The sequence below is a fragment of the Neofelis nebulosa genome, chromosome 11 (assembly GCF_028018385.1).
Source record: "Neofelis nebulosa isolate mNeoNeb1 chromosome 11, mNeoNeb1.pri, whole genome shotgun sequence".
Taxonomy (NCBI): Eukaryota; Metazoa; Chordata; class Mammalia; order Carnivora; family Felidae; genus Neofelis; species Neofelis nebulosa.
Genome location: NC_080792.1, coordinates 8049817 through 8067607, shown reverse-complemented (window position 1 = coordinate 8067607; position 17791 = coordinate 8049817). Strand labels below are relative to the sequence as shown.

Here is a 17791-nt window from a genome sequence, read left to right as displayed (position 1 = left end):
CTGCATTAGGCTCCACGCTGAGAGTGGAACCTGCTTAAAATTCTCCTTCCCCCTCTCCCTCTGCCCCCACTCTGCTCAGGCTCTCTCAAAAAAACAAAACAAAAAGAAAAGAAAGAAGATTATTTAATGAGCATCTAGCACATGGTGGTCCCTGTGTAACTTGAAATTTTGAGGTCTAGAAGAAGCAGGTAAAACAGAAAAGTGCAAGAACAGGGTCATGTGGCTGTTTATTAGCCATGGAATACATTTCAGGCAATATGGCCTTTTCATGCATTATCTTATTTAATTAGCTAGGATGAAATAATTCATCCCAAACCACAAAGCCAATCCTAACATCCACAGCTTCAAACTTTCTCTTTTAAGCAACTTATACCATTTTTAAAGTTTATTTATTTGAGAGAGAGACAGAGAGACATTGCCCATGCGCACACAAGCAGGGGAGGAGCAGAGAGAGGGAGAGACAGAGGATCTCAAGCAGGTTCTGTGCTACCACGGCAGAGCCCAACACAGGGCTTGATCTCACACATTATGAGATCATGACATGAGCTGAAATCAAGAGTCGGGCACCTAACCGACTGAGCCACCCAGGTGCCCACAACTTATAACATTCTTAAATGTACAACACATGTCAAATACAGAAGAGATTCGCAATAGTTGATTAACATCACAAATTAAAGCCCTCATTATAATAATTCAGAGAAGGAATTAACAACCAAGATGAGAACTATAATTCAGCCAAGTTTACTAGCTTTGCTGTAACTACTTAACAAACCTTAATAAATCAATAAAATGAAATTATTAAACAAAGTAGGACAAATACTATTTTTCTAAGTATAATTCATAATGATGCCCAGAACAATTTTTAAATTTTATTACACAGATTATATAAAATTTCCACTTTTGGAAAAATCATACCTATATAATTGCTTCCTGGATAAGTTATACCACAGTCCAAAATTCATAAAGGTTTAACAAAAATAGGTGAAGGAATATAAACTATATAAATCTCAAAAACAAGCCCTTCAAGAGCTCCTACTAAGTCTGCTGATTCTTTTTTCTGTGGAGGCTGATGGTTATACCATCTGCTAGAAGGAAGGGTGTTACAAACCTGCTGTCTTCCTAAAATCCACCTTTTCTTCAGTTACAAGTATTTTCAAAGTGAGAAATCATACGTAAGTGATATAGAACTGTAGTAGTTATTGTATAAATATGTATAATTATCATAGTGATAAAGAATCGTGAGCATGACATCTATCCTTCAATTAGTGCACAGATCGTCTCCAATTTACAATGGTTCAACCTATGATTGTTCTACTTCACAAGGGTGCCAAAGCGATGAGTGCTCAATATAAACCATACTTCAAACTTTGAAGTCTGAGCTCTTCCTGGCCTAGCGATATGCACCGCGATACTCTCATGACTGGGTAGCAACAGGAAGCTGCCGCTCCTGGTCAGCCAGCAGTCACAAGGGTTAAGTGACTGATACGACCATCCTGTACCCACACGACCGTTCTATTTTTCACTCTCAGGACACTATTCAATAAATTACATGAGATATTCAACACCTGATATCAAACAGGCTTTGAGTTAGATGATTTTTTGCCCAACTGCAGGCTAATGTAATTGTTCTGAGCACATTTAAGGTAGACTAGGCTAAGGTGTGATGTTTATTAAATGCATTTTCAGCTTCCAATGTTTTTAATTGAACAATGTTTATCAGGACATAACCCCATTGCAACCCAAGGAAGATCTTTATTTTTAAAATGTGCTTTTTCTTGGGGCCTCTGGGTGGCTCAGTCGGTTGAGCGACCTACTTCGGCTCAGGTCATGATCTCACAGTTCGTGAGTTCGAGCCCCGCGTCGGGCTCTGTGCTGACAGCTCAGAGCCTGGAGCCTGCTTCAGATTCTGTGTCTCCCTCTCTCTCTGCCCCACCCCCACTCATGCTCTGTCTCTCTCTGTCTTAAAAATAAATAAAACATTAAAAAAAAAATTTAATGTGCTTTTTCTCTAGGCCTTACAAATATATTAAAAAAATATTTAGAAAGTAATGATAACAAGTCATAATAAGAGACATAATTTAAAATTCCATCTACTTAACAAGGTTTTAGAACCTGATTTTTTTCTTTGCCTATAAATCACTGAAAAATTTTCAACCTACCAAGATTGTAGAAGTTAAATTAATTCTGATTTGAATGAAAAAATTAATGTCCTAGAAAATAAAGACTAAGAGATAAAAATATAAGAGATATAAAGAGACCTAATATGGGACTCATACGACATGTGGAAAGATAGAACAAAGAAAATAGAAAAGTCATTTTTAAAAGAAATAAACATGACAAAATATGTCAGAACCAAAAGATATAGAACATCTATATCTTCAAATTAAGGAGTTTAATGAGCACTACAGCAAGAGCAATGAAAAAGATATATGACCATAAACTTCTAGGACATCAAAGATAAAGAGGAGATGATAAAAGGAAAACTTGGCCGTAAAGAGGTAAAAGAGCCACATGGGGATCCAACTTCTCATCAGCAGAGGGGAAGTTAGAAGACAGTGAAGCAAAATTCTGACGAGGAATGATTTCAACCTAATATATGGTAACTACCCAAACTATCAAGCGCAATTTAAGTGCATTTTCAAATATGCAAGAACTCATTAAGTTTATTGCTCATGCACTTGTTTTTAGGTAGGAGTATAATTATTTTGAAGATGATTTCTAGGAAAAATGATCCTAACTGAAGAGAAAGGATGATCAAGAGTTTAGAAAAACATGAAATATGATTTAGATTCACAATTCCAAAAAAAAAAAAAAAAAAAATTAAAGATAAAAACTCCAAGGGGGGGAAAAAAATCACCCAATCACTTTTTTAAATTATACACACACTCAAACCTATATATATACATATATATGAATATCAGAAAATGTTTCCTCTGAGCATCAGAGGAGTCATGGCAGCCCAGTAAATGGCTCTGTAGTAAATTACTAGTTTACAATTGTTAGAGTCAACTCCTAGATAAATGAAGGCTGCAGAAGAGAATGTAAACATAATCAAGATTCGCAGAGTCAAAGCAGAACTAAAGCTGACAAAGATCAGCTTACGGAACATCTTACCCACAACTTCCTCGCCTTCTAAATGGAGGGAGAGAGACATGATCCATAGGTCACAAGACCAGAAACGGCAGTGGAGAAACTAAGAACAGTAATAAACTAAATTGGCGGGACACTGTTTAAATGAGCTAAATCCTGTGTATCAACACAGTAAAGGAACAAACATTATTGCAAACTACTATTTAGAGATATGAAGGTATTAAAATCAGTAGGAGGTAAAGCTGTCTCTGTGAATGAAAAGAGGCAGTAAAGTTCATTACAAGCGCTATTAGGTGCTTTAACTGTATGTATTTATAACTTTAAATTTTTTTTTTCTAAAACTTCAAACAATTCATTCAAAATATTTTTAAGTCCTCAAAGAAGACCAAATGATCTCGAATACATACATATTACACCATTATTTTTTAAATTTGATTTATTTTAACTACTCATTAAGCCTGAAAACCCTTTCTCCACATGCCAAAGCTTCCTAGTGGCAATGGCATGTTAGCAACAGAGCTGTACTCAGGGTACTAAAGCCAAGCCCAGCATATGCACAAAAGATGGTCTGACTCAGGCTTTCCGCAGATGACTAATGGTACAAGGGCCAGAACAATGAAGCTTTTCCTGCACACACAAGGCTCTGCTCCACAGATCCATCAGTAATTGATGGGGCTGGCTTCTGGCATAGTGGGGAAATCAGCATGGTCTAACTGCTCTGTCTCAGGAGGTCTATATCCTTACCAGACTTGCCCTCAGGTGAGTGCTGGGGCTGCCAGATCATCTGCAAAACTGCCAGGAACAGCTGAGAAGGACAGTATGCAAAAAAAGAAAACTCTTCAAATCACCAGGTGCCATTATAAATCAGTTTGCAAAGAGAAAAGCAAATTAATTATGTCATAGAACATTCCAATTAGTTTGAAAACATTGTTCTCAAGGATGCAATAAGCTAGAATATTAATTTAAAAACAAGTATTTTAGTCCTAGTGTCACACTACTAGTATACCCATTTAGCTAGGATTCAAAAGGAACTAGAAGCAAACTGAAAATTACATTTAAGAAGAGCAGAGAACAGGGACACCTGGCTGGCTCAGTCTGTGGAGCATGCAACTCTTATTAATATGGGAGTTGTGGGTTCAAGCCCCAAACTGGGTATAGAGATTACTTAAAATAAAATCTTTAAGGAAAAAAAAAAAAAAAGAATAGAGAATATTTTCAAGATGACAAATCATTTTGATATGTAACAATTAAAGAAAACTGCTATAATGCAATTCAGAAATTGGAAAAAATGACCATAATTACACACAAAATCCTTAACTACAGATAAAATATGAATATAAATAAAATGATACTGCTTCTCCGACATCAAGTATTTGTTGTTTTGCAAAATCAATACTTTATGATGATTCCTGATGAACACATTAAGAGATGAAAAATACGCACTGATAATTAACACATCAAATATGAAAATGATAAAAACTGTAACTATTAATGAGTCGACTATCTCTCCAGAACACACACACAAACACATGCGCAGACCGTTTCCTGCTACGTTCCCTGTAAGCACATGGAAGTAACAACTCCTTCCTCCTGCCCAGGAACAGAGAACAGACGTGACCCTGATCTCATTTCTAAATACCATTCTCCATTAAAAGAAGTCAGGGCTCTCTGATCAAATGTCTGATTCCAGGCTGGGGCCGGGAAATTCTGGAACATCTTGCTATACCAGAAAGGAAGGAAGTGCTCAAAGACTGATGAAAACACATTAAAAGGACAAAAGATTCTTCATGAAGGGTCTCCTCCTAGTCAAATCTGACAATTTGACTATCTAAATAAATAACCACAGAAACAGATTATAACTCATAAAACAATCTAAGAATCTTTGAGTCCATACTGGTGTAAATAAATAAATAAACGGGGCAGAAAAGAAAGCTCTTTCTTACATTAAAATATAATAAATGACAGAATCAGACAAAAAGAAAGAATGACATAATTAGAAAGTCATCATTTGGCAACCATTCTATATAATTGCTCTAGACAAGAATCACAAATCAAGTTAAAACTAGTAGAAGAAAAGCTGATGAGAAATAGGTATTGACACAATCTCAGCATATCTCCCTTCAAAAAACATTAAAAAAAAAAAACAATGTAACTCCACATGAAGGAAACAAGTAGACTCTACCTTGACCAAACAAGCAAAGTCAGTATCACCAGTAATGGGGCAAAGAGTTTATCTTGTCTCCTGAGACAACGCACTAACAAGAACACGTCACTTCTGTGGCTTTTCTGTCAAAAAATGTATAACCTGAATCTAATCCTGAGGACAGATAAACCGAATTAAAGAATATTATAAAAATTAAATAGCCTAAACTCTTCAAAAATGCTAAGGTCTTAAATGTTAAAGATATAGGAACGATTTTAGCTAAAAGAAACTAAGTAGACATGACAACTATATGCAACACGATTCCCAAACCAGGTCCTAGATCCTGACTGGGGTGTTGTAAAGGACAACAGTGGGACAACTGGAAAAATTTGAATAATTACCTAATTTTGATAATTATTATGATTTTATAAGAGGATGTTTTCATGTTTAGGAAATTCACACTTAAGTGTTTAGGAGAAAAAGAAGCATTATGCCTGCACCTCTTAACAGTTCAGAAAAAAAATACCAGCAGGTAGAATTAAGGCAAATCTGGTATAATTAGAACATACGGGGAATCTGGGTACAAGGCACCGTTTCTGCAACTTTCATATAAGGTTATTTTTGTTTCCAAATAAAGTTAAAAAACTAAAACATATGTGGACAGCTCAAAGTCCTATCCCTAACATGGAAAGGAACCAAATCACAAACAAGTGTACTTGCACCACAAACCGACAACTCACTGTATGTAAGTGTATGAAATTACCTTTACATTAAAATGTGTCATACCATTTTCAAGTGGAAAGAACAACTTTAATATTACAAAATTTATGCATATGCTACCATGATCCTACATAAAATATTCTAGCAATGTTCCCCGGATATGTGTTTGTCTTCTCCCACATGCCATAAGCCCCAGAGAATTAAATCTGATCACCTGTGAATCTCCAAAATTTAGGTACTCAACAAATGTTTACAGAAATGAAAGCAAACAAACTTCATAGATAATCCCTATCTAACCAATAAATTTGTTATAAGCAACTCCAAAGTTCCATTCAGGTTGTTAGTGTTGCAGGGATATGGATTTGTGACAATGGTCCTCAAACTAAACCCAGAAACACAATTTTCCACAAGCAAGAAGAGTACTAACACCAAGTCAGACTGCAGAGTTTACAAGACATCGGAGAACAGGGAGCATGACAGTTTAGGGCCTCGTGCACAGTGATTTGTGTTTCCTCTGCCCGAGAAGGCTGTAGCCTTGAAGAAGGAAAGACAAATACTTATAAGCATCACTCTCAAAAACAGTGCCTTGAATAGAAAAGATCTGTGATACAGCAGGACTGACATACCAGAACCTGGGTTCTCACTGCAGCAGGAGCCCGGGTTTCAGGCCCTAACGGAGGTGCTGAGGGAAGCAGCAGAAAGACTCAGGCTCTTTATCTCCCCTATTCCCAGTGACCGCCCACATCCACTACATTTCTACACCCACGCAAAAAAGTAAGTGGGGAGTCAGGCTACAAAACTTAAGACCTGATTTTTAACTTTACTTGGCAATATCATCATGCACTAGCAAAGGCTGACAAAGAGCTATCATGTCTATGGCAGGGGCTGAGAGAAACATTTTAAAAATACATGAAAAATAAGGTCACATACATTCTACATAGAAATAAGGCAAGAAATTAGGCATGGCAGTAAAGGAAATATATGAAAAAGAACCTAAATTATTGACATAGGTATTAAATGCTAGTGCCTTTCTGATTAAAAGATTAAAATGTATTATACCGAGGTGCCTGGGTGGCTGAGTATGTTAAGCATCCGACTTCAGCTCTGGTCATGATCTCATGGCTCACTAAGTTTGAGCCACATGTCAACTTCCGTGCTGACAGCTCAAGAGCCTGGAGCCTGCTTCAGATTCTGTTTCCCTCTCTCTCTGCCCCTCCCCCGGTCAGACTGACTCTCTCTCTCTCTCTCTCTCTCTCTCTCTCAAAAACAAATAAACGTTAAAAAAAAATTATAAAAAAATAATAAATAAAATAAATTGGATTATACAGGTTACTAAATGTATTTTTAATATTTTTTAAAATTAAAATGTTTTAAGTGACTTATGCTTCCCCTTGTTCCAGAAAAGATTTAAAGCCTATTACAGGGAAAGATAGATTATAACATGATAGTGAAAGTATAGCAGGGTTGAAAGAAAGAAAAACAAAGGTATGAAAATAACAGAACTGTAGGCGCCTGGGTGGCTCAGTTGGTTAAGCATCCAACTTCAGCTCAGGTCACGATCTCGCGGTTTGTGAGTTCGAGCCCCGCATCAGGCTCTGTGTTGACAGCTTGCTCAGAGCCTGGAACCTGCTCCGGATTCTGTCTCCCTTTCTCTCTGCTCCTGCCCCGCTCACACTCTGTCTCATAAATAAATAAACATTAAAATTTTTTTTTAATTTAAAAAAATTAAAATTAAAAAGCAAAAAAATAAAAAAAGAAAATAACATAACCAAGAATAAAGTAAAAAAAATGTATGTACCAGATAAGCCACATTTGATAGGAAGGCACTAAGCTTTCTAGTACAAAACAATAAAAGAAAAACCAACCAGTTACATAATTTATATATGCGAATCATCACTACTCTGAAGTACAACAATCCCAGATAGTGACATGAAATGGGAATTTATTCTGGGGGTGCAGGGAAAGAATTTGGAAATGGGTAGAAATCACAAAAAGAACACTGTAGAATGCCCAGTGGAACAACAGTACAGAGGACATCAGCTCAGACCTGAGGCATCAAAACAAAGTACAAAGCAGTAAAAGTAATTCTCTTTGTAAAACATAATTAATCAAATATCTATCTCAACCAAAATACAGTATTTACAAAGCTTCTAGATACTGGTGCTACTTCCTGCTCTATCCCCAAAATACTGTGAAATGCATATTAAGATAAGCAAATGAAACAGTTTTTGGAATAAGATCATTATTCATCATTCTACCAAAGACAGTTTTAATTTCAGAATACTAGATATGTAGCACTTTCTTTCCAGATGTAATAAACTGGCAAAGGTCAAACCTCTTGGAGATTATAAAATTCCATCGAAGTGTCTGAAAACTATTTTTCTCCCTTCTTGGAACAGCTGTTTTCACGGTGGAATTTAAAGTACCGCTAGGAGAGCATGGGTGGCTCTGTTGGTTACACATCCAACTTCAGCTCAGGTCACGATCTCTCTGTTCGAGATCTGCATCGGGCTCTGTGCTGACCGCTCAGAGCCTGGAGCCTGGTTCAGATTCTATGTCCCCCCCCCCCCCCCCGCCTCGGTCCCTCCCCCACTCACACTCTGTCTCTCTCTCAAAAATAAATAAACGTTAAAAAAATTTTTTTTAATAAATAAAGTACCACTAAACTTTTAAAATGTTGGGGGACAAATTATGAGGCTACCAACCAATCATAATGCTAAATGAGGACACTTAGAAACCAAAAATAATAACCAAGAACAGGAAGAAAATCTAAGTTTATTAAAAACAAAAAAAAAATTAGACTTATTTTCCTAATTTTGCTAAAGACTAGCAAAAGTTTCATTATCAAATACTATTTTAGATTGGAGCAGCTCTCAGAATTTCAGATTCTGGCAGAAGAGCCCAAAAGCTCATTCTAAGCACTATTTTCAACTTTGTAGTAGAAAATTAATTCTGTGATAAAAACATGCAGAATAACAAAACCATGCAGTAAGCATGGTCACTAGCAAGACAAAGGAACTGTGCCCTATTTAACTTGTACGAGAAAAATGTGAACATCTACACATGCTTCGGTAGTATAATAAAATGTCCCATGAGCTCCAATAGGACCCAGAAGTAGTATTACTCTAGCTTTTATATTATAGCTATTTCAATAATAAAAAATTCAATGGCATTACATTACCAAGCTTATAATACACAAGTGTCACTCGTTTAACAACGGGACTAGTGGTGATTTGCATTTGAGCCAAGAACAACACTTCTTAAAATCTAGTTATTGGATAACAAGCATCAAAACTACTACACCAGTAACATAAATATTAATCCTGTGTATTCTTTCCAGTTTTGTCTCCTATGGTTTTATTATGAGGCAGATGGTGAATAAGCAACCAGGATGAGAAGGCAGTGTTAAACAAATTACAAGAACAAGTGGGAAAGTGGCGTGGGATCTTCCATAACTGGCAGAGTTAAGCTGGGTGTGTCAAGTGTGGAAAAGTGAACCTTCCAAGAGTTTAATGAGATGTGGGCCTTAACAACCACCTGGATCCACGCTTCACATCACTGCCTGAAAAGCTGTCTTCACACAGGCTCAAGTGGATTCAGCAATTCCTCCAAAGATATGTTCTAACAAAAATTTCAAAACAAACCTAAGATTTGTCTAGGATCCTGGAGAGTGAGGTACAATAGTGTGATTAACAAACACACAGAGAAACAGCACATCTTACCTCCCCAGTGACACCGTTTTTCTATCCTCCAAATCATTTATTTTATTTATTTTTTTTTTAAATTTTTTTTTTTTTTTTCAACGTTTTTTATTTTATTTTTGGGACAGAGAGAGACAGAGCATGAACGGGGAAGGGGCAGAGAGAGAGGGAGACACAGAATCGGAAACAGGCTCCAGGCTCCGAGCCATCAGCCCAGAGCCTGACGCGGGGCTCGAACTCACGGACCGCGAGATCGTGACCTGGCTGAAGTCGGACGCTTAACCGACTGCGCCACCCAGGCGCCCCAATCCTCCAAATCATTTAAAAAGCAGCAGGCTGCAAAAAAGCTAGACTAGACTCAACATTCAGAACATGAAACAAAAAATTAATCCAGTAAGAACCAAAGAAAGACAAATTATGACCTTAACTGCACTAACCCAGAAAAGGTTAAAAAAAAAAAAAAAATGTTAACATTAACACATACTTAAGTATAAATAATTTTGTGTATAACTATTAAATTACAGAGGTGTAAACTGGGTGGGTATGAGACCAGCTAGACTCAAAGCAAAGGTGTGATTCAGGGCAAGTTATTTAAACTCTCTGTGTGAAAGCTTCTTAATCTACAAAATGAGGATACTAGTGGCCCACAACTCAATTACACAAGTTAAATATTAAGTTAAATAATGTTAAGCTCCTAGAAAAATGCATAATAAACTCTATATCAGCTATTAATGTTTCTGTACGTAGTAAACATGTTATCTATTATTTCTGCTCAAAATTATTTTTAACATTATGGAAAAGGATTTGTAAATCTGATCAAGCACAAAAAAAAAATTCTACATTTTTTTTTTAAGTTCATTTATTTATTTTGAGAAAGAAAGAGAAACAGCATGAGCAGGGGAGGAGCAGAGAGACAGGGAGAGAGAGGATCCAAAGCAGGCTCCACACTCTACATGGGGCTCGATCCCACAAACCATAAGATCATGACCTGAGCCGAAATCAAGAGTCAGATACTCAACTGACTGGGCCACCCAGGCACCCCTTCCAAATTCTCTTTTAAGAGGTCCTGTTGCCATAAAGTTTCGTCAGTGACAATATATGTGTATATATGTATATATATGCTGAAATTTAATCATCAATTAATCTCAAATATCTACCAGCTTGATAACTGTTTAAAGTTACCCACCTGCCAAGTATAATCCTTTAAAATTATTGAAGGCATTGGAATTACAAGGAGATTCTGAAGAATAAATGCAGCCTAAAATAAAAAAAAGAAAATGTCAATACTGCCATCTTGCTGTCATCTCTGAAATAACCAATATATCGAATTTAATAATAAAAACCATATCACTGGGCAACTGCATATACTGAGACATCATTATGAGAATTTGCCAAGCCCGTTTCTTGTTATATGATGACCTAACAGTGGAGGAAATTATTTCATCAGGAAATATATTTTTTCCTATTTCAGAATTTTATTTTTCCAAAAAAATGATCTATAAAATATAAACTGTTCTGGTAGCAGTTAAGAAATACACTTTCACATTTCTATTATTTCCTTACACACACACACACACACACACAAACACACACACACATCCTTCCCTCCCCTCCCCCCCACCGACTATCCCTCTCATACAAGCTGTTCTCAATAAAAAAAGTCCCAACTAGAAACACAAACCACAAATGCCCATCTTTACCTTCTAGGTCCTTAAGATGGTCAAATTAAATAATGGTACTAATATGAACACTGATTATGTATACAGTGAAAGATTGTGGCATGAGGGGTGAATAACGGGGGTAACAGAGGGGATCCAAAGAGAGTGAAATTTGCGACCATCTTAACTTGAAGTCAATAGATATCTTTAAAGTTGGTGAATCAAGAGGAAGCTACAAGATTAAGCATTACTACTTAAAAACAACAAGAAAACTACAGCATTTGGATTTTGGAACTGGGAACTGGCAAATGGCGGGCCCTGGAGCTGCTGTTTTCTTCACAAGCCTCAGATCACTCTTGCATCACTGTTCTTAAAAATATTTGCATCGAGGGGCACGTGGGTGGCTCAGCTGGTTGAGCGCCCGACTCTTGATTTCAGCTCAGGTCATGATCTCACGGTTTATGAAACTGAGCCCCATATTGGGCTCTCCGGTAACAGCTCAGAACCTGCTTGGGATTCTCTTTCCCCCTCCCTCTGCCCCTCCCCTGCTCAAGCTCCCTTTGTGCATGCTCTCTCTCTCTCAAAATAAATAAACATTAGAAAAGATTGCACCAATCATTTCAATAAAAGTGGCAATAAAATGAAGCCACAAATTATTTAGAAAAAATTAAAATAGGGTTTACTTTTCCTCTTATATATGATAACTACTACAGAGTTATCTGACAGCCATTCATCTTAAGTAAAGCTCTATCTATAAATATTAGAGATTCATATGCCCTGAGGTAATATGAAAGTAACTTTTTTCCCATGAACTACCTTTTAATGTATAATAATATAAAAGAATTCATATAAAAATATACCAAATTCTACTTTGGTCTTCTCAAAATAAAGGACTCCAGTATTTACTGTGAATTCGTATCTTTTTTACTCTCTACTAGTATTTTATTTGAGGTTTTATTTGCAGGTATGAAAGATAATGGCCAGCAATCAGTCCACAACATAGAGGATACCACTGATAAGTCATTCCCAAGAGAGTATGGTTTACAAAGACCATACGACCGTGAGTTTCTAAGGCTGAATGGGGACGAGGTGCTAGGCGGACAGGCATACCTCCCTGCGCACCACACTGCATTCCGACTGGTCCAGAAGAATGTTCACCACAGTCCCCCAGAGCCCACCAGAAATGTTCTGACAGCTGTTTGCCAAGGCCACACAACCTGTTTCAAGGGTGGTCAGTGCCGATCCTAATCCCAGTGAAGTGAACCTCACCTGTTCAGATTAAAGAAAAGTCGTCATACCAAAGAACCCAATTCCTTAACATGAACTCTTAATTTCTCTGGTACTTAAAATATCATGCTTTTATGACACTGTCTTGACGATCCTAAATTATAAGACACTTATAGAAAACAGTGTCCTATAAATTTATGAATGAATAAAAATCCTATTCCATCAAACAAGCAATATAGAAAAGTTCAACAAAAGCAAATGTCACAGAAAGTCAAAACCAGGTACAAATAAGAATAAAAATTATAGCTCACAAGCCTCTTTCTAGGAGAGCACAGAGTGCTTACACATTTTTTATGAATATGATTCCTGTTTATTCCTCATTTTTAAAGAGGTTATCTATTATTTTCTTCTCCATCCCTATTAGTGCTTCTTCCAAATACACGGCTTTAACCTTTTTGAAACTTCTTTGCAAAAAGAAATAACTGAAGTGTCTTTCCCTAAAGCATTTAGTATTTTCCCCAAAATTACTGTAAAAGAAAAATGTTTCAAATAAGATTAATGTACTGTAATATGTTTGCCACAGTACCACTGCTGTGTGAGCTATGCATTTTGGTTGACTTCTGAATTCTTATTCTAAAACAGTTTCACTGGAAGCTACAGGATAGCAAAAAACAATGTGGTCATCACATGGTCAAGCAAACAAGTCTGATGTATATAAAGAATAGAACCTGTATGTTCAGACCAAATAATGTTTCTAGAAACCAAGGTTTTTATCGTAACAGAATATAATCATTTCTTGTTTGAAGTTAATGGACGGTGCCCATAGTCAAGAGTACTGTATCAGATACTTAACAATTTGCTAGGAGGATAGATCTTATGGTCAGTGTTCTAATCACAAAAATAAATAAGAGGACAAGAAGTAACTTTGTAGGTGAAGGATATGTTTACAGCACAATTGTGCTAATGATTTCAGAAGTATACACTTATCTCCAAATTCATGAATTTGTACATATTAAATACGTACAGATTTTCCATGTCAATCATACCTAATAAAGTGGTTTTAAAAAAGAGGTAAGTGGACAAATGGCTACAACTGGAAAATTTGTTAATAACATAAAATTTTGTGCCATAATCGTACTATTCTATTAAATGACACACAAATATCACTTGGCAGCTATCCTTCTAAATTCTTTGAAAATGGCTGGGCTTCTCCAATAATTTTTCACTGTTCTCTCTAAAAGTGAAAGTTTCTATAATCCTTTTTTTTTTCTATTTTTAATCTGTACTCTAATGAGTGTGATTGAAGAGGGTTTGCTATGAACTAACTGAACTGTATCCCCTCTAAATTCCTATGTTGAAGCCCTAACCCCTAATATACCTAAACCTGATGACAGAGCTTTTAGGATGTAATTTAAAGTTAAATGAGGTCATAAAGGTGGGGTCCTAATCTGATAGGATTGGTGGCCTCATAAGAGGAGGAAGGTCACATGAGCACACAGTGAGAAGGCAGCTGTCTGTAAGCCAGAAAGGAGAGCCCTCACCAGAACCCAACATTATTGACACCTAATCTCAGATTTCTAGCCTCCAGAACCATAAGAAAATAAATTTGTTTTCTGAGCCACCTCATTTATGGTATTTTGTTACGGCAGCCCAAACTGACTAGGACAGAGTAAACAGCTGAAGGTACATTCACTAAAATAATCTCATTTTGGAAAACACAAATATATACATATACATATATATATACATATATACAAATATATACGTATACATATACGTATACGTATACGTATACATATATATTTGTATGTTTCACTTGTTTTTAATCTACACATAATGGACTCCATTTTCCTTCACACTGACTTCTGGGTCTCGATCAACCCATAATGGAATCAACCAAGCCAATCCTTGCTGAGTAGGGGTCTGGTCTTCGCTGTGACTCCCCAGAGGCAAGAACCAGAGTGACATCCACTCCTAGAACGAACAAAAGGAACAGAGACACATTAGGTAAGGCTCTAGGAATACAACAGAAAATGTTTAAAGTAACTTTTACATTTAAAAATTTTTTTACTCAAAACAAAGCTAAAATGTACTTAAGACTTGGCTTTAATTTAGTATTTAACCAAAACAAGGCAAACAAAAATCTCAGTTTCTACTTAAAAAGTTAAACAAAACAACTTGTCTTCAAAACAACTACCTCCCCCCATGATTTAGACAAAATGTAGTTCTCTAGAGCCAGATTTCAATCAAAATGTATTTCAAATAAAATTCAGATTTGTGTAATACACAACTTCTAAGAAACATCTCAGTCAGAAGTCATTTCTGTCTCCTAAGAAGAAAAACCAAATGAGATATTTTCATATAGGCTTGAAACGTGTGAGACACAGCACATTCCTTGTCTAGCAACTGTTGAGAAGACAGGCGGCTTCTGATGCTCTCACCGAGCTCTGGGCTTGGGCCATCATCTCGTGGGATAAGTGAAGCAAGCAAAGAATTGTGCTCTTGGTGACCCCTTTTCCCATAAAGGACATCGCATTTCCTCCACGCTCCACGTAAAAAGAAGTAATGACCTGAAAAAGCACAAACAATATTATGGTGACTTTGCTCTGAGTGGTATATAAAAACAAATACATAACTCTCTACTAACTTGTCTGATTTGAATCTTAACCACATAAAGTATATACAACATTCTTAGTTTATACATTTAAAAATAGTTAAGATGGCATACTTTAGGTTTTGTGTTACTACAATTAAAATAAATATTCTTACTTTAAAATTTTCTCCCTTTGGAACTTGTACAAAGATGTGTAGTGTCCTCCTAGAAGACTTTTGTAATTTAGAATATGCTCATGCATTTTTCAAATGATACGGTATCCTTTAAGTAAAAGAGTTTACAACATCTTATTTAAAAAATACACTTAGGGGGCACCTGGGTGGCTCAGTCAGTTAAGCGCCTGACTCTTGATTTCAGCTCAATTCATTATCTCACAATTTGTAGGTTTGAGCCCCACAATAGGCCCTGCTCTGTCTGAAGCAGTCTGTCTCCCTCTGCTTCTCTCTGCCCCTCCCCCACTATGCACGCACACTTTTTCTGTCTCTCTCTCTCTCTCTTAAAAAAAAATAAACAAACATTTAAGACAAATATTCAAAGTGACAAAAGACCACTTATAATTCACAAAATTTTAGTAAGAAAAGGAATGCTAACTATATTTAAGTGCCAACATACTATAAAGGAAAAATCTGTTTTGAGTCAAAACAATCGAAACTACCTATTATCTGACCAATAGAACGTCAAGTATTTCAGTTCATTCACCCAAGGACTCTGGATGCTTTTATCCATCACAGAATCCTTTAAAGTAAGTCATTTTGTCTTAAAATAGAGACTACTTTTCAGTTCATGCAGCAGATTATTTCAAAAAGATGGCACAAATTGAGGTGCCTGGGTGGCTCGGTTGTTAAGCATCTGACTTTGGCTCAGGTCATGATCTCACAGTCCGTGAGTTCGAGCCCCGCATTGGGCTCTGTGCTGACAGCTCAGGGTCTGGAGCCTGCTTCGGATTCTGTGTCTCCCTCTCTCTCTGCCCCTCCCCCACTCGCACTCTGTCTCTGTCTTTCCAAAAATGAATAAACACTAAAAAAAAATTTTTTTTTAAAAAGATGGCACAAATAATAAATCATGATAGGCATAGCTTATTTAACAGAAGCAATTTATTCACAGATAATATGGGATTTGTAGGTTACATCAGAATTTTCATAAACCAAATAATTCAATATGATGTCTGAAAAATAACCCAAGATTGTCCAGGAGCTGAAATTATAGGTGACAGGCTTTGCTCTACTACACACTCATGTGTGTATGTTTGAAAGTTTTCATAATTAAAAGTTTAAAACTTTAAGGGACTATCTTAAGAATAAGACACTTGAATGATTCAAGCCCTTCTTGTCTTCCGCTAAGTCACTGGAGACAGCTACAGTATGATGGTTTCATACCCAGTTGGTAAGTGACAAGCCAAGAATTTAGGGATTATTTCCTTTCAATCTGACCTTTTGGTCATATCTGTGGAATTATACTCCATCTGTCTGGTTTTAAAAATGTAATTATCACAGTTTATGCACTTATCATAATGTATCATGCTTAGTTTAAAAGCCTCATTTCTCAACCACGAAAAGCAAATATTCCCATTCTATTTTCACTATGCAAAACAAAATACCTATACTAGAAATACAGCTCCCTTCTGAAAAGGAGTCCACTTTAGTGAGAAACTATAAAGCAAATCATTTGGACCAACAATGACTTTGTTTCAATGTCTATTCACATAAGCCTTACTTGATTCTTTAGTAGGAAAATAAATCTAAATGTTTACTAATTATGTAACTATGCAAAAGGTCCCAAGTAAGATTTAATGGGACTCTGCCACAATGTCTAACAAGTGACAGATTTTTTCATATTATTTTCCTGTCACTTAATGTGAAGACAAAAAGATTTTCTTCCCAAGACGTGTAAAGCATGAAGTATACTTCTCTGTTTATACCAAATCAAGATTTGCTAACCAAGTTTTTCTTAACTGTGGAACATTCTAAAACAGGGATTGTACTTTTTTATCTACTCCTTAGCTAATACATTTGCCTCGATTTCTCACCTAGAACTAAGAAACCCTTTTGTTCTCCAATACCATAGAAAGCTCCTTTTAATTCCTGGTATTTGAAACACAACGTGTGATCTGAATCTTACACAGTTTCAAAAACAAAAGCACTCCCGATAGTTTCCAAATATAAACAATGTTAACACCTAACTTCTTCAGTCACTGCTATAGTCAACCCTCACATATATCCCTGATTGGAAACAGGTAAGTCACTTCATAGAGGAGATGAGTTCCAAAAGGTTTATAAATGGAGTATATACAAATCACATTACACACAATGCTATAAATTAGGTACTTGTATATTGAATTATATTTTAAATGCATTAGAGGATCTGACTTTTGAAATCTTTTTAACAAAATAAGATATACTTTTGAGATAAATTCTAGTTAATATCATCTGAAGCATGGTTTACAGCTGAATATACAAACATCACCTAAAGCATGATTTAATGATGAAAGCACAAAAATTAAACACACATAATTTATATATTCATTTAAATCACATTTCAATATTACTCAAACTGTATTCTAATTTAAAACCACATGTAAGATACGTATAAATTAAATTAGTTGTTATTTCAACAATATGTGCCAATCACTATGTTAGGA

At 36.1% G+C, this 17791-nt stretch overlaps 1 protein-coding gene across 5 annotated transcripts in view; it reads right to left on the bottom strand.

Annotated features, from left to right (window-relative positions):
* RTTN (rotatin) overlaps positions 1–17791 on the bottom strand; it is a 162618-nt gene that overhangs the window by 58751 nt on the left and 86076 nt on the right. For all 5 annotated transcript variants that reach the window (XM_058691835.1, XM_058691836.1, XM_058691837.1 and 2 more), the window contains 4 exons: positions 14981–15109; positions 14403–14513; positions 12423–12581; positions 10841–10912 (listed from right to left, as the gene is read on the bottom strand). In XM_058691835.1, coding sequence (XP_058547818.1) covers positions 10841–10912; positions 12423–12581; positions 14403–14513; positions 14981–15109 — 471 coding nt within the window. The remainder of the gene's footprint in view (positions 1–10840; positions 10913–12422; positions 12582–14402; positions 14514–14980; positions 15110–17791) is intronic.